This window comes from Limulus polyphemus, unplaced genomic scaffold (genome assembly GCF_000517525.1).
Source record: "Limulus polyphemus unplaced genomic scaffold, Limulus_polyphemus-2.1.2 Scaffold114, whole genome shotgun sequence".
NCBI classification, from domain to species: Eukaryota; Metazoa; Arthropoda; class Merostomata; order Xiphosura; family Limulidae; genus Limulus; species Limulus polyphemus.
In genome coordinates this window covers 866,555-884,329 of record NW_013665724.1, presented here as the reverse complement: position 1 = coordinate 884,329, position 17,775 = coordinate 866,555, and the positions used below count along the sequence as shown (strand labels likewise).

The 17,775-nt window shown below is 33.9% G+C and overlaps 1 protein-coding gene across 4 annotated transcripts in view; it reads left to right on the top strand.

Annotated features, from left to right (window-relative positions):
• Window positions 1-17,775, top strand: part of LOC106471679 (nuclear receptor subfamily 2 group E member 1-like) — a 44,518-nt gene that overhangs the window by 21,539 nt on the left and 5,204 nt on the right. For all 4 annotated transcript variants that reach the window (XM_022401177.1, XM_022401195.1, XM_022401188.1 and 1 more), the window contains 3 exons: window positions 7,337-7,498; window positions 13,963-14,549; window positions 16,743-17,001. In XM_022401177.1, the coding sequence (XP_022256885.1) occupies window positions 7,337-7,498; window positions 13,963-14,549; window positions 16,743-17,001 (1,008 nt within the window). The remainder of the gene's footprint in view (window positions 1-7,336; window positions 7,499-13,962; window positions 14,550-16,742; window positions 17,002-17,775) is intronic.

Here is a 17,775-nt window from a genome sequence, read left to right as displayed (position 1 = left end):
CGGACTTACAACGCTAGAATCCGGGATTCGATACCCGTGGTGGGCAAAGCACAGATAGCCAATTGTGTAGCTTTGTGCTAAATAAACAATAAACTCTCTTTGAAGATAACATATGATATCATACTTTTTATTACATAATAATCGAATACAATATTCAATTAGCCAATTATCGATACAAGTTCCGGTTACTTTTTATTGATGCTCAATAAACTGAGAATATTAGTAAATGTTAATAAGGTATTTAGTATTTGTCTTTGTGAAACATGACGTCACCATAAGAAAGAAACTTTATAGACAACAATAAAAGTTATCAGTTTCTAGTGTATACCTTAAATTAACACGGATTCTGGTAACGCGAGAGTTTCGCAAGAAAACCTCTCTATTTCAGGGGTTATCTGGGGATGAATCGGAAGAGTAAATAGTGAATGTTAGATTTGTTCACTGACATCAGAGCCAGGCGTAGCCTATGTTAACGTACCAGAGTGTGAATCCGAGGGTTCATGGTTCGTGTCCTGTTGCTGCAAAAAATGCACTCCGCACTCTGGGACCGTGGGCGTGTTATACGGGTAATGGTCAAATCCTACTATCCGATTACAGTAGTCAAAATAGTTGATGTTGGATGCTGTTGACTACCTATCAAATTAAGGACGTCTAGTGTAGATAGTTAGACCTGGTGTACCCATGTGGGAAAATCTGAAAACAATTCAAACCAATCAGTGACATCGTATGTTTAGATTCAATTTGAAGGCAAATACCACACCGTAACAGTGACTTCCAATGTATGTTTTCCTCAGTATCATGATCTTAACTTGCAATGAATCTTATAAAATATTCACTTATTTTTAGGAATAGATTTATTGGCTGAATATATTTTACGTATTGAATGAGCTATTGATTTTTGCAACGTCTCTCCAAATTTACGGATTAGAAAGAACTGTAGCGCTTTGGAGGTTTAGATTAAGCTATTAGTTTGAGCGCGCAAACAGTGTGTGAAAAACCACACCTGTCTTTATCTTTCTCTTTCATTCGACAGATGAGATTCATGATGAAATGAAAACGTTTGATTTCTAGCATTTAACGTTTTATATCAGAAGAAAAACTCATTTTCGGCTCACCTTCTCTATTTGTTTTAAACATTTTCTTTATACTATCAAGCAAATAAGAAAAATAAAAATAGTGAAACTAGTTTTTCTATTTATTTTGGTCAAAGAATTGAAAATTCTACCAATTATTTTTGAACTGATCTAGTTCTACTTTTCTCAAATCCACCGAAAGTCTGTTTAATCTCCCCCCGAAAAGTCTGCTTAATCTCCCCCCGAAAGTCTGCTTAATCCCCCCAAATAAAAACATTAGTAAATACTGTTTTCCGCATTACAGTTTATTCTTGCATTCTTAATAAATATGTACGCTCGTTTATCATTGCTTTTTAAAGTTGTCCTTTCCGAAATATATTAATAACTCATTGTTGTAAAATAATTTATATAAGAAGGTAATACATTGCAAAACAAAATGCTACCTGTATCACTTTGAATTACCTGACTATATGACCCTTTCTGGGCCCGGCATGGCCTGGTGGATAAGGCGCTCGACTCGCAATATGAGGGTCGCGGGTTCGAATCCAGTCCCACCAAACATGCTCGTCCTTTCCAAGAGGGAAGGCTGTCAAGTGGGTCGCATTCTTGACGTAAGAAACAGCTTTAGAAACGAGGGCAGAACAAGATCTATGGGGAAAAAAAATAACGTTATGAAAGTTTTTTTTTTCTCCTCTGATTTCGAGACGAAATAGACAAATTAAGAGGAACGTGAAAAGGGAAAAAACATCTTCAATTGATTTGTTTTCGTCGACAATAAAGAACTATTATATTTTAAGAGATTGATTTGTCAAGTGGGTTGCATCCTTGACGTAAGAAACAGCTTTAGAAACGATGGCTCGACGGTCCGCAAGGACTATGGGGGGAAAAAAAATAAAAAAATGACCCTTTCTGTTTGAGCTCTACCCCTTTGAGTTACCTTATTGAATCTTCATTTGATGGTTAAGAATTCTACCCTTCCCGTGTTAGTTATATCCCTCTTAAGTTACCTTACTGTATTTCCATATATTGGTTAAACATTAGACCGTTCCCGTGTTAGTTATATCTCTTCGAGTTACAATGCTGAATTTTCTTTCGGTGGTTAAGAATTAAACGCTTTCCGTTTTAATTATATTCCTTTAAACTTACCTTACTAAATTTCCATGCTTGGAGATTAAGAATTAGACCCTTCCCGTATTAGTTATATATCTTACCGAATTTCCATGCTGTGACTAAGACTTAGACCCTTCCTGTATTAGATATACCTCTTTGAGTTACGTTAAGGAATTTCTTTTCGGTAGTTAAGAATTAGACCCTTTCCGTGACTAGCCCAAAGATCCAAATTTACTTATATCAATTACTTCTTCTTGTAAGCTTGTAACTATGTTTGTATAATATATTTCGTTAGTCTGCTGATAGCATCGCATTTTGAATAATCAGCCAATCAAAACTGCTATGGAAAACATCAGTACGAAGATACTAGCTAATATAGCCTATCTAGCCTACTTTACTTTACAGTGAAGATGACTAAAGAGTATTCAAAATTTATTAAACTAAATACGTTAAGTATAATTTTTCACCAGAGGGTAGTATAGCTATGTAACATACTGGATAGCATAAAACTATTCCAAATGTTGTATCTTTTTCATTTTATACACAGCGTCTTCATATGCGGTTTATTATTGAATATTTCTTTTAAGTTAGATTATTCTACCTAGAAACTTAAATACAGGTTCTAAGTAAAACTAAACAAGCTTTAGAATGCTTAAACTGGACTATCAGATTCATTAGTTTATTCAGAAAAGATTTATTACTTTTCATAGGTATTATTATTATTATTTCTTTTAAATACCAATAACCAGGAGTCTATTGTTGAAGTGCTGTAAAAATGAATGATAGAAAAATATATTTTCGATATCATGTTTCACAATAAAGACTCTTTCATTTACTTAATGATAAATACTAAAGACGGGTTAACCACTTTCAACAAATATTAATTCCTTACTTTATCCTTTTGTGAAAGTCGTCTTGATTTAAACTGTCTCATCAAAACACCTTAGGTGTAAAAAAAAAAGGTGCGGCCAAAAAGAGATCGAGCGTGCAACTTAAAGGAATAAAATCAAAATTGGTGGCCAAAATGGTAGTTACACTTATAGCATTGATAAGAATTTTACAGCAAATATTCATAAGCAAATAATGTTATAAGTTTAGTTACCAGTTTGGCAATCAATTTTGATTTCATTCCCTTAAGTCGCACGCTTAATTTCATTTTGGCCACACCTGTTTTACACATTTAAGGTGTTTTTGGTTAGATATCATGACTTTATGTCAATACACACCAACAAACCACAGCAAGTAAAAAAGTATCACTCGATATTAACCAACATTAGCTTTTGAATCGCAACCCGATTATTCGGAACAGACCTTTACTTTACAGAAACAACCAGATCCTTTACAACATGTGGTGGTAGTTTTTCCTCTCTAAAACAGTGTTAATAACATCCTTTGTAATAACGCCATGGAAACTAGATTAACAGTTTCTTGTCATCACCCATATGCACTCGGTACAGCCGTATCAAGCGTCATTATTTACACTAATTGCTTAACGCTAAACGCTCTGTAATTAGGAAAATGTCATGAAATTTAGCAAATTTATGCTTAAAAGTTGACAATGAATAATCAATAATAATCGCCTACCCGTACAATTATTTTGATAACTTGAGCTAGAAACTGCTAATCTAATTTGCTTGGCTGAACCAATACTTATGTATCTGCACGTGGTTTCACACTATAGTTTTCCTGCTCTTAATCAGCCGTCTTTAATCCGAATGACAAAAATATAAAAGAGGTCTACTTTTAGTCTTAGATGAAAACGTATGACCGATAGCTCACGCGACTTTTAGCGTCGGCGTGCGCAAACATTTTGATCAAAAATAAGCGTTTTTTGTTGAGCAACTTTTGCACATATGGCCTATACTTAGACCAAATTTGACACCTAACTGTAGATTATAGATCTATTAGCGTGCAAAAAATTTAAAAGAAATCCATGAAAGTTAAATATGTTCTTTTATCCGTATTTTTGGCGCGAAGAAAAAAACAAAATAGGAAAACAAACAATCGAAACTGGAGATTTTATATCTCGTGTATTTCTTAATGGATTGAAATTTGGTGTATGAAATAAGAGTCGAGTAGAGCATATTCACTGAAAATATGTGAAGTTTGGATGACCAAAGTTCGAGATACAGAAAATTGCTATAATTCCTGTTAATAACACAGTAGTGTGTCCTGTAGGTTGTTTTGGCCGAACGACACACTCCTGTGTGTCTTGATAAGAGGCAACGATTTAGTCAAATGGGTAACATGTTCATATTCGTAGAACCACACGAAAATTGAACATAATTTTCCTTTTCTTGTATCCAGATACAGTAAGCATGGGGAGCGAAACTTTCGTTTCATCTTTTTTTTTCTAAACAAAAACTGAATAACCGTGTAAATAAGTGCATCAACTCCTTAACTTCATAACTTATTAGGAAAAGTCTCTCCAGCGAAAAAAGAAATTATAGCACATTTATATATACTTAAACCTACATTATTTGGAAGGAATCTAACAGGTTTCATTAAATGTCGTATCTTTCTTTTCTAAGCTTATTGATTTTAAACTCTCCCTGTGGATCAGCGGTACGTTTATGGACTTATAACGCTAAAACCCGTGGTTCGACTCCCCGCGGCTGACAGAGCGCCTATAGCCCATTGTATCGCTTTCCGCTAAAAATACATTTTTCCTAATAGCATGATCGAGAAATACGTTTTACCATAGCGTTATAAAATATAAAAACGGAAAGAATTGGTTAAAACGACAGCAAAGAAAAACAATTAAAGGTGAACAATGTTTCGACCAAATGACCTAATTCTTTTTTCTTTCCTACAGCAATTTGGCATTTCTTTGCATTTTTTCATTGTTTCATGTTTTGAGCTAAGATAACAGAGATTTGTACAACAGCCCGGCATGGCCAGGTGGTTAGGGCGCTCGACTCGCAATCTGAGGGTCTCGGGTTCGAATCCCCGTCACACCAAACATGCTCGCCCTTTCAGCCGTAGGGGCGTTATAATGTGACGGTCAATCCCACAATTCGTTGGTAAAAGAGTAGCCCAAGAGGTGGCGGTGGGTGGTGATGACTAGCTGCCTTCCCTCTAGTCTTACACTGTTAAATTAGGGACGGCTAGCGCAGATAGCCCTCGTGTAGCTTTGCTCGAAAATTTAAAACAAACAAACAATTATATTCTTGTCGTTCGTTGACGTTTTATTTCAAGTTTAATAAAAGTATAAAGTATATCTGTTAAATTAGGATAAGTAAATAAATTGAGAGTTTAACAGACCAGACTTTAAAGAAGTTAAAAAATAAAACTCCCAATAAGTGTTGATTAAAATTAGACAGAGTTTCTAGCATTCAATGGGATACAGTACAATAACTAACATAGATGGATCAAAGAAATAATGGAGATATAAACACTAACTGTGATTTAAACGAGATTTTTTGAACTGATTAAATTACTTTATTCCCATAAACCAGAGCTTCCCATATTGGAGCGAAGACTTTTCGATTAGCATCCTAAGTAACATAAATTTGGAGGTTTGTTTGTTTGTAATTAAGCATAAAGCTATACAATGGGCTATCTGTGCTCTGTCCCACCACGGGTATCAAAACCTGGGTTCTAGCGTTGTAAGTTTGCAGACATACCGCTGTGCCACTGGGGAGGGGCTAAATTTGGATGAAAAAACACTTTTTTTATTGTAATCACGAAACTTTTTTTTTTCACCCGGACGAATGTGTTCGTATTAAATAGAATGCAACTAAATAGATGCTCATGTGAAATGATCTAAGAAACTGAAAATAAAACCATTTAAAACTACTTGGTGTTATTGAGGATTTTTTATGATGTTTCTATGTTTATGAGTTTCATATTTTGCATGCCAGATGTTTTTAACAGACAAATCATATTGAGCTGTACACTTATCCACCTACCATCCCAACTATTTATTTATTTATCTATCTATCTATCTACTTTTCTGTCTGTCTGTGATCTAATAGGCCCATTAAATTATATTTATAAACTCTTGTATCTGCTAGTCTTTTTACCTGATGCTATGTCTTCTGCTTATATATATCTTCTTTTTTTTTCGCTAATTAGAACAATATACTATTTTCAACTGTAGGTTTCAATGCTGAGATACAACTACTGCAGTCATTAGCTGATAGTACAATATACTATTTTCAACTGTAGGTTTCAATGCTGAGATACAACTACTGCAGTCATTAGCTGATAGTACTGAGTTGTTTCTTTTGAATAATAACCTGGTTCTCTCGTTCGATGAAAGTGCTGCCAGTATCAGCCATAATTTTAAAAACATATGTGTCAATAAACATTACGATTATACACAAGATGATTATAAAAACAAGATTTATGTTCAAAAGGAGCATTATCTTTAAATCTACTTGTTATTTGGGAATTCGACTTCACCAGAAGCACATTGAGAATAATCTCATTTCAGGATTGTTCGGGAATTGTAACACGTTTTCTAAAACGATATTATACTGATTATCTAAATCCTTGTTTCTAAAACTAGCACAGGTTTATGTATCCTCCTCTTTCTCTCTCTTTCATCAATACGAGTTAGATTAACTTGATTAAATGCACATCAGTATGTAGGATATCGTTACAATCAATAAATACTGTGTAGAACAGATGATACTTGCACAAACTTCATTTAGGGCTAGGTTTGATATTCTGATTGAGAATGACAGAAAGCAGACTTATGATTTAGAACATTCTGAAACACTCTGTACCATATTCAAACTTTACTGAATACTACATATGGTCTTCAACGTGAATCTTACGTAATGTAGTACCCCTAGTGCCCGCAGGTTTTAAGATATAGTCACTTTAAATTATGTTTTCAGTAATTACTCTATTGTTAATGGAGTCAAAACACAAAACTGTCTTGAACCTAAGCATAAAAATGTAGTATAAGAAGTCTATAACTCCAGGCATGAAATATATAAAGAGTAAAAAAAACCTTAATTAAAGTTTTAGCAAAATATTAATTTAAAAAATTAGAATAATATTAAGTTTATATGACAAAAAGAAGAAAAAATTAACAAACAGCGCAAACAGAGCCAACAAAATGGTGTGTTTCATAAGAACACCTAAAGTTCGTAACATATCGAGATGTGACTAATCACAATGTTTATTACATTCGATTTTAGGCTGTTCAGGATTCTTCAAACGCAGCATCCATCGTAACCGAGTCTACACATGTAAAGCTCAAGGAGATTTGAAAGGAAAATGTCCCATCGACAAGACCCACAGGAACCAATGCCGAGCTTGTAGGCTTAAGAAATGTTTCGAGGCTCGTATGAATAAAGACGGTTAGTTTTCGAAGTTCTGTGGTTCATTCCTCATTTCATCAGACAGGTGGTAGCACTGTCTATGTAGGGATAGCTCGGATTGTTCATCGAAATGATGTTTTAAATATCTCCTCAATAGGTCATCAGAACTTTACAATATTATACAGTGTTTACCTTTAAAACAATATGTAATGACTGAGTCACAAGTTCTGGGAATGTTTGTAAATATCATAACAAAAAGTTTGAATTTCTTGTTCCTCTCTTTTATTACATGATAACTCAAAAACCAAAACAATGGTATCAACCAAATTCACTGAGGTGACATAGTTTCAAACAGAGTATCCCCTTTTATAAGTATTATTAACTAGTACTAATTAAAACAAAATCATAATTCTAGTGTAAACGATGTTATCATTACCCTTTGAAGTTAGTTTTCTTACAAAAATTTGGTGTTCCTATAAAAAGCTTAAGAACAGGGTGAAACAGGAATTACCAGCCAATAATAGATAAACAATAAATAATACAGTTGAAACCTCATTGTATTTAGAACTTGGTTATAAATACAACCTTCTTATGTATATTAAAACACTGCATTAAAAAACAACAATAACAAGCAAACATGTAAAGAGAGAACTTTTCAAAAAAGAAAGTAAATGTAAGGATGGCTAATATCAATCCTTCAAAAACAATGCAAACAAGACAATAGGGATGAAATTTTCATCGCAGGGATGTAGGGATGATGCAAATGCCATCCCTATTATCTTGTGGAAAGATGAGTGTCGTTTGGAGAACACATACAAGAGTTATAAATGAGAAACGGAGCTCATCAGTTGGAGGTGTCACGTTAAAAGCTATATATATATATACATATACATATAATACTTAGTAATTACGTTTACGATCTATTTGTCTCTTCTTCTGTATTCCTATATATTTTTTTTGTCATCAATACTTTTGTTTAAATATGAGTACGAAGCTAATATAGACACGAAGGATGGGAAATAAGTAGGGGCTCAATTAAAATAAAACGAATAATTCTCATATGTGGACCATATGAATTATTTTGGTCCACATTGAACAAACAGAAATATCTGATAACCTAAAACGAACGAGTTATAAGTCTTGAAATTATTCTAGCGTTCCTTGTAAATGAAAGCAATCAAATTCCAGGTCGCTCTTCAATCTACATCCTTAAACCACCTGGAGCCTTAAGAGCTTTCCCTGCTTGATCATCTGCCATTGTCTTTGGCATTACTTGACAAATCGGGAAAATTTAAAAGGTCCGTTTGAGTAGTGCATTTCATCCTTTTAGTCTTAGTATTGGAAACATTTAAGAAAAATGTAGTTGTTAGAGTAAAGACAACAACAAAACAAATTAAAATGCCAACACACTGCCGATTTCAGACAGGAGCTTTCAGTAATGTTTCGCAATCTGTAGTCCGATAAAGCGCTGGTACGCGAAAACATTCATCTTTATTTTTACGTTTTCATGCACATGCGCACATGGTGAACCACTTATTTGAAGCTCTGTGCATAAGCTTTAGCTGTTGCATACATAAAGATAAAAAAAAATCACTAAATTATTGAAAGAAGAAAAACGTTGACACCATAGCAATTGCTAACTGACTACCAGGGTCATAAAATGTGGCGCTTGTATTTCCTTGTCGTTGTGGGGTCGGTCCTCTATGTAAACAAGCGAAAATAATACAGACACACAGGGGGAAATTCATACCCTAGATAAAAAAAAACGGAAACTTACGATCCACACAAAACAAATTTCAAAGAAGAAAACTGAATAACTGAAGAGACGAACTTCTGTTTCCTAGATCTGCGCCAAAATGAGCGATTCAGGATTTAGTGCAAAGCTACAAGAGGGCTGTTTGCACTAACCGTCCTTAGTCTGGAACTGATTGACAAGGGGAAGAGAGCTAGTCAACAGCCCCTACCGGCAAACTTTTGGGCTAATCTTGTCCCATCGAATAGTGGAATTTGACCGTCACTCTTATGGCCACAATGTTAGAGATAGTTTTTGCGCCAATGGGTCGCGAAACAAGAGTCTAGGGATGCACAGTTCGGGAACGCTAACCCAGGCACCAATGGTTTCCAAAAATAGGATTGTTGAAATGTTATTATACAAAATATAAAAAAAAAAAACTCGTACTGAGCCAGTTAAGAAAGATGTGGATAAGAATATTATAAGTATTAGAGTGATGAGATATTACATCTATTAACAATTAAACAACAACATATCTGTTTATTTTTGATTACCTTACTTCTATATAAAGACGAAAAGCCGTCCGTAAATTGCTGATATCTCGGCCGTTGCGGTACCGATTGACACGCAATTTGTACGAAACGACAGCGCTTTCTGCCGCGACAAGCAAATTTGTCTTTTTTAAATGCTTCCAGCCGTACATATATATATAAAACGGACGATGCACTACTTTGAGCATATAGTTAGATTTGCGGGTAGGTTTGTAGAGATCGTAATTTGTAATAAAATCGAATCGGATATAGGCGTTCTCCACACTTTATTGCTGGCGCACAGAAATCATAATCATTGACTGAAATTCCCCATTACGTTTACTTGGTTGTCAAGGAAAACAATGACGCAACATCACAAAATTTTGTCCAATCGGAACCATCGGCTACAACTCTATAATAAACCGAATATTTTCCCCGTAGCACATTTCAATTTTGAAAATGTCCAATTTATAGCTCAGCAGGATAACAAAACCCAAACCAGGAAGACATTCCAAAGAGAAGACTCTGAAATTTATAATAAAGTTCGCTGCTTTTATCAACACAGTTAATAATTTGCAGAGTCATACAGTTGGCCAAGTAGGAATATGTCTTTTAGAATGAGTTTTTCGCATGTTTTAATATATAAGGATTAATTAAAAAGTATATTTGAATATAACTTAAAAATATACAGAAGTCAATATGATAATCAAGCAATACTTAAAGAAAATGACCAAATATACATAAAAAATGTTGTTCTCGTAAAATACTAGGAATAAAATAGTCATTCTCCATGCATATATTGTTACTAGATTATAATAATTTTTTAGAAAACATGTTTATAAAAAATTTATTTAGATATAAGTTTGAGAAGAAAAATTAATCCTTATTTCCCGTCATATGACGTGCACTCAGCTTGTATAATATACTTATAAAAAGCTAGTTTTCTATATAAATTTATCCATAGAAGAAACTATTAATGAGGTATATATTTACCTATGTATTCTTATTTGTTTATTCCGCCATCTGTGTGTTCATATTTCTTTTTTGAAACTATCTGAGTATCTACTTAGTCAAATACGTTTCATTTAATTAATAGCTTATGGTAAAATCTAAATTCTCATATTACTTCTCTTTTACTGAGTACAAATATATTTACAACTCATTTCATAACCCAAATTACTATGTATCTGCTATGAATCATTTTGTTGTTGTTTGTAATTAAGCACAAAGGTACACAATGGGCTATCTGTGCTCTGCCCACCACTGGGGGGCATGAATCATTTTAAACGTCCGTAACTTATATTAAATTATTTTGATAATATACAGTTGTACGCATATATATATTACTCAAAATACTCTTCTGGAGAGAAAATTTCTTTGTTTTAGAGCAAGTATGTACAATGAGCTATCTGCGTTGTGCTATTAACAGGGATCGAATCCCACAGTTTAGCGTTGTAAGCCTACTTCAAATTTTTCCATGGAGAGAGAAAATTTTATTTCAATTTAGATTTAATATTTAAATTTATTGTGCAGTTCATTTCGTTAAATATTAGTTAGACTACCCAAAGAAAAACGTTTTTGTGTAGCCCTTTTTTTTTCTTAAAACACGTGTTTGATATTCCCAAAAATTAATTATAATTGTTTTTGTTGCATTTTTTTTTGGAATGAGTGAAATATAACCTAGGGATAATGTTTATAACAGACTTACTTAAGGATAAAAATTTAAATCGGAAGTAAAATTAGGTTACATTGTAAGGCTATATATATATTTAGTAGCCTGCCACGTGTTCATTCTCCCGTATAATCTTCTTGAATAATGAAACAGTAATCTAAATTTTAAGGGTATGTAACATCAACTGTTACACGACCAGCATACATACTCTGTGACCCTTTGGTGGGCTTCCCACAGCTTGGGACTTTCAGTAGTAAACGTAAGGATTTCTAATAACTCTCTCATCCTTCCGTCTGCTGTCACCAATTTAAGTAGTACTTATGCTGTGTGTTTGTTTAAGTAAAAGCCTGCTCAATCTGAGCTTGCCTTTGCTAATCCTCCGGATATATTACCAGCCATGACGGCCTACATACTGACGTTAGCAGGTAATCCTTTCTTTTCCTCTATTGACCACGCCAGCATCCTTGGTCCATCGCTTGGTGTCACGTCTCGGGTGTCTTGTGTTCAAGTTGCAAATCTTCACACGAAGCTCGACATTTCTATATACTCGATCATACAGATGTGGCTCCATTATCTACCATGACTTTACGTCATCATGTTAACAATAAAAAAAAATGATATCGGTCTAGTTGTCTGTAATATGGAACACTATACTGAAAGGGAAATAAATTTCAAATCCTGTATCCTTAAATATATGTACATAGCATCATTTTGTAACAAACTAAACTTTTTCTTGCGGCATTTATGGTAGGTCGAATAACTTTGAAAGTAAAGCTTGTTACTTGAGGATGACGTCACTTACAGATTTATCACACATTACACAAGATACTTGATAGTTATGGACTATATATGTTACACAAATTTATTACACATTACGAAACATACTTGATGGTTATGGACTATACATGTTACACAGATTTATCACAAGTTACAAAATCTACTTGATGGTTATGGAATATATGTATTACACAAAGTTATCACACATTACGAAACATACTTGATGGTTATGGACTATACATGTTACACAGATTTATCACAAATTACAAAATTTACTTGATGGTTATGGAATATATGTATTACACAAATTTATCACACATTACGAAACATGATTGATGGTTATGGACTATACATGTTACACAGATTTATCACAAATTACAAAATCTACTTGATGGTTATGGAATATATGTAATCAAGTATGTTTCGTAATGTGTGATAAATTTGTGTAATACATATATTCCATAACCATCAAGTAGATTTTGTAATTTGTGATAAATCTGTGTAACATGTATAGTCCATAACCCATATATAACCCACAACCATTATGTATGCTTTGTAATTTGTGATATCAAGTATGTTTCGTAATGTGTGATAAATTTGTGTAAAGTTATGGACTATAAAATATACAAGGCAAGTATCTGAATACTTAGGTTATCTAAATATATTATTCCTTTTTTATTACCTAAAAGTTAACTTAATTAAAAAGTAAATTGATAGTTTTAGATGTGTTATTGGCTTTATTATAAGGTAGGTGTTTATTATTTACTCACTCTTAATTTATACGAAACAAATAGTAATTATTAAGAAACGAAACTCTTAGCAAAGTTTGATTCATAGAAAGGAAAACACACATAAAACGTAGCGCCATCTTTTAACCAGTTGTCACTGCGGATTTACGTATACCTTTATTATATTTCGATTTATTATTTTTTTTGAATCATGTTATAAACCATACGTATAATCGCTTTGACAAAAGCTGTGAATATTCCCTAAAAAGTGTTAAGCTTAACGCTCTATGTTAGATGGCTTTTACTAATTAGTTCTACATATGTTGACTCATTTAGCAGCATTTCTCTCTTTGCATCCAAACACTATTTCCAATATGTTGACTCATTTAGCAGCATTTCTCTCTTTGCATCCAAACACTATTTCCAATATGCTGACTCATTTAGCAGCATTTCTCTCTTTGCATCCAAACACTATTTCCATGTTATCACCACTTGTATTGTGTTTCTGTGTGGACCATTCTTGTAGTATGTTACCGTGTTGACCCTTCTAGTGTCATGTTTCCTTTCATCTTTTTCATAATGTGTTTCTTTTCCATGCTGCTTATGTTGGTCCATACTAATACTAATCATTCATGTTGACCTTACTAGTAGAGTTACCAATAATGTTCTTATTAATAGGTACTGTTTAAGTTGACTTGGTGTTAATTATCTGCATCATGTTTACCTCTTTTAATGTTGTTTTTTTTTTGTCTGCATAGTTATGTTAATAAACATTAGACCCCATAAACATAAGATTCATAAATGATCCTGACCCCAATTAACTCGTACTGATTTTAATTATAAGTAAGTTAGTGACATAACTTACGAGGTAACTAAAAGATGTCTGAAATTTTTTGTCTTTTATGAAGTTTAAATTACAGAAAAATAAAATGTATTTGGACAAACTAGAAGCTAATCAAAACTTAGTTTGCGAGAAGGTAAATATATAGAATCAGAAATAATAGTGGACATAAATTTAAGTTTTTCGAGAGAACAGTCGTGGAGTAATGTTGTGCCTCTTTTAGCTGTTCAACATGAGCGAGGTCCGAGAAAGTCTCGGTTTGAAGACAGATCTGCACCTGCCAAAGGAAGGACCAAAACTGGAAGTACAAATTGTGGATCCAAATTACGGCATCCTTTGGAGATTAGCAATCTATCGACTTCCATAGTAGCATCAGTCGGAGTTTCCAGTTCTCAGTCCTCCATGATGTTCAACACGAGAGAGAACATCTCAGCGACACCATCCTCCGCCTTCGTCGGAGCTGCATCATCGGGTTTGTTACAGATGTTGCTCAACGCAGAGAAGTCTCAGGAGCTCATGTGGAATACAGCCCAACTGAACTCTGCCCTTACACGTATCAACCCCAGTTTCAGCTTAGGCACTATACTAACTGACAACCGTTCTTCGCTTCCCATGCAGTCGCATTTTTTCTATCAAACCTCCTGTCCTGCCTCCTGCGCCAGCCAACTTGGAATGTTCCCGACATTTTTACCAGCCACTACCACCGGACGAGGAGAGTCTTTACAGGAGATGACAGCTCGACTACTCTTTATGGTCATCCGCTGGGTCAAGTGTCTCCCCACTTTTCAGACACTGAGCAAGCCTGACCAGGTAAGGTGCTAATACAAAGTTTCAAAATAGTGTTCTTTAATTATAAACAGCTGTCAGCAAAATACTAAATAAATTTCAATAGTTCCCTATCAGCCAAGACTCTTGTCATACTTTATAAAATAGTGTTCTTTAATTATACACAACTGTCAGAAAAATACTAGATAAATTTCAATAGTACCCTATCAGCCAAGACTCTAATCAGACTTTATAAAATAGTGTTCCTTAATTATACGCAACTGTCAGAAAAATACTAGATAAATTTCAATAGTTCCCTATCAGCCAAGACTCTAGTCATACTTTATAAAATAGTGTTCTTTAATTATACGCAACTGTCAGAAAAATACTAGATAAATTTCAATAGTTCCCTATCAGCCAAGACTCTAGTCATACTTTATAAAATAGTGTTCTTTAATTATACGCAACTGTCAGAAAAATACTAGATAAATTTCAATAGTACCCTATCAGCCAAGACTTTAGTCAGACTTTATAAAATATCCGTGGAGGCCAAACGTAATAATACGTTAGCTCTTCCTCTGTAAAACTGTTATACGATTAGCAAGTTAGGTTATTTTTTTATAATTCTAAGAACTTATGAGTGAAAACTAAAGCAAAAAATAATATTTAATGTCATTCACATTATATCTGCCTTATCCAGTGCCGACGAGGCCTTTCGGCCAGTACTACAGCTCATGTTAGTCTAACTATAATAAAGACATTAAAATAAGGATTTCCACTTTCAAAACAAAACTTAATATCTGGCAAGCAAAATTTTAGAAATGCTTTATATTTCCATAGAAGTTAAGCTAGAACTTATTCTATATAATGATATAAAAATATCTGTGTGAATACTTGTAAGTTAAATAAAAAATAATATTAACCTCTGCATTTCTATTCAAGTGTCAATTTAGCAATACAAGTAAGGGAAAAGACAGTTTTTTAACAGGATATTTCATTCTGTAAATAAATTATGATACTTTTATAGTATCATTCAGAACAACACGTTTCAGAGGTAATTGCAGTGTTAGATAGAGTCATGCCCCCCAGTGGCACGGTGGTATGTCTGCGGACTTACAACGTTAGAAACCGGGTTTCTATGCCCATGGTGGGCAGAGCACAGATAGCCCATTGTGTAGATTTGTGCTTAACTTCAAACAAAAACGAAAGAGTCGCCATATTACTATAGTACGAACATATCTGATTTTCAACGCGATTTTCGTTGGCAATATTATCTTAAACTCATATTGTTTCAATTTTATCTATTGCTTGAATATCACCGAAAAATGTGCAAGGGAACTAACCAACGTCTGTTAAATTAACTAATGAAATTCTGCCTCATACGCTACGTCAAATTGACCAGCTGTAAAGGTGCAAAACGTTAGAGACAAATTAATTACTCCGTAAGTGCCTTTATTAACGAAGTCGTCCCGGCATGGCCAGGTGGTTAGGGTGCTTTACTCGCAGTTTGAGGGTAGCGGTTTCGAATCCCCGTCCCACAAACCATGCTCGCCCTTTCAAAATCTACTATTATCTTAGAGAATAAAAGCAACAAGCAACCTGGTTATTAAGAAGTTTGATAATATTTAGATCATCTAACTTGAAAAATAACCAGATTATTAAGAGGTTTTATCATGTGGAGATAATCTTGCTTGAAGAATAACTAAATTATTAAGAAATTTTATCATGTTTACATCATCTTACCTGAAGAATAGCCAAATCATTAAAAGGTTTTATCACATTTAGGTAATCTTACATAGGTAATCCGACAATCTGAGGGTCGCGGGTTCGAATTCCTGTCTTAACAAATATGCTCGACCCTTTCAACCGTAGGGGCATTATAATGTGACGGTCAATCCCACTATTCGTTGGTAGAAGATTAGCCCAAGCGTTGGCGGTGGGTGGTGTTGACTAGCTGTCTTTCACTGCACTAATAGCCCTTGCGTAGCTTTGCGCAAAATTCAAAACAAAACAAACTTACTTGAAGAATAACCAGATTAAGAGGTTTTATTATATTTAGGTTATCTTACTTGAAGAGATTATTAAAAGGTTTTATCATATTGAGGTCATCTTACTTGAAGAGATTACTAAAAGGTTTTATCATATTTAAGTCATCTTACTGAAGAGATTATTAAGAGGTTTTATCATATTTATGTCATCTTACTTGAAGAGATTATTAAAAGGTTTTATCATATTTAGGTCACCTTACTTGACGAATCGTGGAAGGATTTATTTTTACTGAATATGGCACAGTGTTCAGTCACGACGGACATTCTGTCCAGTTTATCCACACCGAAACTAGTCACACTCCAAACAGACTCTATTCCTAAGACCGGTGAGCTACAATCACAGGTCTCTGACCTCCATTTCATACAAGATGTCATGAGGCGGTATCGTCAGCTGTCTCCAGACTTCACTGAATGTACTTGTCTTAAAGCAATTGTGCTGTTTAAACCAGGTACAAAACTATTAGTCCCACTGTACGTCAGTTGTGTTGGTAAAACCATGTGTTAAGTTTTTGATGTCAATCCCACTATACTTCCGTTGTGTTGCTAAAACCATGTGTTAAGTTGTTGATGTTATTTCACTGTAGTTCAGTTATGTTGTTTTTAATCAAGGTACCAAGTTGTTGATATTTAAATCCACCTTATCTTCCACTGTGTTGTTAAAATCTGATTACTAGGTTGTTGATTTTTATAACTTTTATTATTCTTGTCATGTCGGTAATGTTAAGCCTGTAGTACTTCCATTGGATTATTTAATTATAGTGCCAAGTCTTTGACATTTAGAGCTAACATAGTTTTACTATTGTTACGTATTAGAATTTCAAATGTTTTCAAACCGAGTTACCTAATAATTTAAATTTAGTAGTTTAATTGTACTTTAGATTTAGCAGTTAAGTAAAAGCCGATATATAGTCAGTTTATGATATTTGCCAACAAGACTGATACAGACAGTTTTCTTTTATACAAATATGTTGTAATATACAAACAATAATACAATTTACAATAACAGTTATTACAAATAGTTTTTACAAACAACGATTTATATACAAAAGTTTCACAAACTTACAAGCAATATAAAGTCTTCTTTCTAGTCTAGAACTTCTTCGATATCTTATCGAGGGTTCGCGATGAGCGAGTTAATTACGAGTTAACGTAGGTGTAATTCACTTCACAGGGAGCTAACAAGTTTTGTCCTTCGTTATTCACCAGCCACACACGCCGATTAC